A 2,603-nucleotide genomic window follows, 5' to 3' on the forward strand; every position below is an offset into this window, starting at 1 on the left:
CTTCTCTGAGAAGATCAACTTTGCTGTCGACAAGGGCTGAAGTTCCGATCATAGGAGGCCACGCTGGAGAGACTATCATGCCTGTGTTCTCGCATGCTTTCCCCCCGCATAAACTCAGTGCTGACGCGGTCAGACAGCTGGACGAGCGCATACAAAACGCGGGAACGGAAGTTGTGGAGGCGAAGCAAGGGGCGGGGTCTGCCACGTTGTCGATGGCCTACGCTGCAGCTTGTTTCGCGGATAAGATCATTCACGCCCAGTCGGCATATGCCTTCATTAAGAAGCCGATGTGTGGGTTGGATTACTTCGCGACGAAGTGCAAGTTTGGAGATGACTGCGAGGTTGCTAAGGTGGAGGCGTTGCCTGAATTGAACGACTACGAGGAGACGAGGCTGCAGGCGGTTAAGGCTAAGCTTGTTCAAGATATCCAACGCGGTGTGGACTTTGTGAAGGAACACTATTCAAGCTAATTGAATACTTTTTGAAAATAGGGTATGTCCAAGCTCTCGACTTGAGCGTATTGCCAGTCGGGTTTGTCCGCTTTCCGTATCTTACCGAACGTTATTGAGTTCTGCCAGGTTCTTAGGGAATAAATCAAAGGGAGTCGTGGGTGATGCGCATAAACCTGTTTAGTGGCTAGGCATTAAAAGTCCATCGATTCTCTCTCCAGGTCCAGTTCTTTTTCACTGCAATGTGTGATTTCATCGGGGGTGTTCCATAGACCTCTCCTGAGTTCCAAGATCGAGTTTTACATGTGATATCTAATCCCGGGTGGGCTCTTGAAGGTCTATCGAACACGCCGCATGTTTTGCAGATCTGCGTTTTTGAGGAATGCACCGTGAAGAATCTTGCCAACTTGTTACGAATTCCATATGGGGACTCGGATTTCGCTATCATGGTCCTCTCAGTCAGCTCCTTTTCCTATCAGTGGTTGTATATCGTGTTCCTGGTCAATGGGTGGTATGCTTGAGTTTTGCGAGTTCGCGTGGTGGAGTGTTCTTCTCTTGAACTGGCTTTTCTAGGGAGTACCTTTCTACAGTTGTTTTGTGTCGTAAACCGACTGATTAACCAATGGTTATCACTCACTTGCGTTTATGGATGCATGCTGCCATACTCATCCTCGTGGAAGCCTCCTTTGGACGTTTTGCGCCACCCTGTGCATCTCTGTCGACTGACCTCACAGAGGAGTACACCGAGGCCCCAAGACTATTACCGGTGAGCTTATCGTTGAGACTTCGCAGGGGGATTGTCAGTACAGGCCTCTTCGATACCAACACATTTCGACTGGCGTGATGTTGACGGCGAAAATATGGTCACAACGGACCGAAGCCACTCTAACCCTGGGTAAATACTGCAATGACTTCCCTTGCTCATGGCTCGCTTGTCAGGTCATGTGCTGCTTGCTGGGCTTTCGCTTTGACCCACACACTCTCCGATAGGATCCGTATTCAGCGCAAGGCAGCCTTCCCCGAGGTCCGTCGCTCGTGCTCTTATTTCCTATCGAAGTTGTTCCTCTAGGTTAATCTGGCCGCCCAGCCCTTGTTGACTTGTGCCTATAAGGCAGGCAATGGTTGCCGTGGCGGACGGGTTCTCGATGCGGTCCGCTATGTGAGTTCCCGTCCTCGAGGAGATCGATCTGCACCATTTCTCTCAGATCAAAGAACATGGTATCACTGATGAAACTTGTTCACCTTATCTAGGGAGAGGCCGAGATTCCGGAGAGGTCTGTCGTGGAACGACTCTGTAGCCTGCGACGGGTTGTGTGCACGTGTTACGGTTTTCGTTATGTAGATGCGTCAACTGTGATGCAGATGGCTCGTGTAGTATTCCGAAAAACTATGCTACCTTCTATATCGATCAGTAAGTATCAATCGATTGATGGGCCGCGGAGCTTTACTGTTGGTGTCAGATACGGTCTAGTGAAGGGGGAGGCTAACATACAGTCGGAGGTGCTCACTCGTGGCCCTGTTGTTTGCCATATGCATGCTGATGAAACATTTCGTGCTAAGTGAGCAACGTATTGACGTAGTGTGAAGGTCAGAATTGGCCTGTCAGTTATCAATCTGGGCACATCTGGGACTTTGATTATTTAACCCAAGATGCAGAGGTTAACCACGCTGTGGAAATCGCTGGATGGGGACAGGAAGCTGATGGTAGACGATACTCCTTCCACAGTATATAACTGCTTCCTTAGGTACTCCATACTGGGTCGCCCGGTTCTCTTATGGTGAGCTCAGCTTTGTGTGCATACTCATCGTGACTGTGTTGTAGGTTCGGCGTGGGGTGATCATGGTTGGGCTAAGTTACAGCGCTCCCCGACTGGCCTCATAGAGAACAGTGGATGTGTCTGGGCGACGGTGAAGTGAGTGAATGTTCATTAGTCTTGTGGTGATGTGCTGTTCTGAACAGCCCGGCTGCTTGGAAGGACTGGTCACTGTACCCTGATACTAAGTAGCGAGGAGCTCATGGTTCGCATAGTCATGATGACCCATCTTGCTCCTCAGGTATGTCCCTCCCGCTACGGCACCGATAGGAAAGCAAGAATATGTGGACTCCATCAACACTGTGAGGGTCGCATGAAGGGTCAATTTAAGGCAACACGT

General features: G+C 50.1%; 2 protein-coding genes across 2 annotated transcripts; both read left to right on the top strand.

Annotated features, from left to right (window-relative positions):
* Positions 1–77: 77 nt before the first annotated feature.
* On the top strand, positions 78–470 carry Pmar_PMAR012290 (malate dehydrogenase, putative; the record flags this gene model as incomplete). The annotated part of the gene is made up of 1 exon (XM_002780087.1): positions 78–470. One exon carries the CDS (start codon positions 78–80, stop codon positions 468–470), a length of 393 nt encoding a protein of 130 aa, XP_002780133.1.
* A 563-nt stretch (positions 471–1,033) lies between these two features.
* Pmar_PMAR012291 (Cathepsin Z precursor, putative) lies at positions 1,034–2,451 on the top strand (the record flags this gene model as incomplete). The annotated part of the gene is made up of 11 exons (XM_002780088.1): positions 1,034–1,215; positions 1,259–1,344; positions 1,389–1,473; positions 1,519–1,608; positions 1,655–1,743; positions 1,792–1,860; positions 1,910–2,008; positions 2,056–2,153; positions 2,195–2,227; positions 2,272–2,362; positions 2,410–2,451. Coding segments are annotated over exons 1-11 (926 nt in total), but the record flags the coding sequence as incomplete, so codon positions are not given.
* Positions 2,452–2,603: the final 152 nt, after the last annotated feature.

The sequence above is a fragment of the Perkinsus marinus genome (genome assembly GCF_000006405.1).
Source record: "Perkinsus marinus ATCC 50983 genomic scaffold scf_1104296944438, whole genome shotgun sequence".
Taxonomy (NCBI): domain Eukaryota; phylum Perkinsozoa; order Perkinsida; family Perkinsidae; genus Perkinsus; species Perkinsus marinus.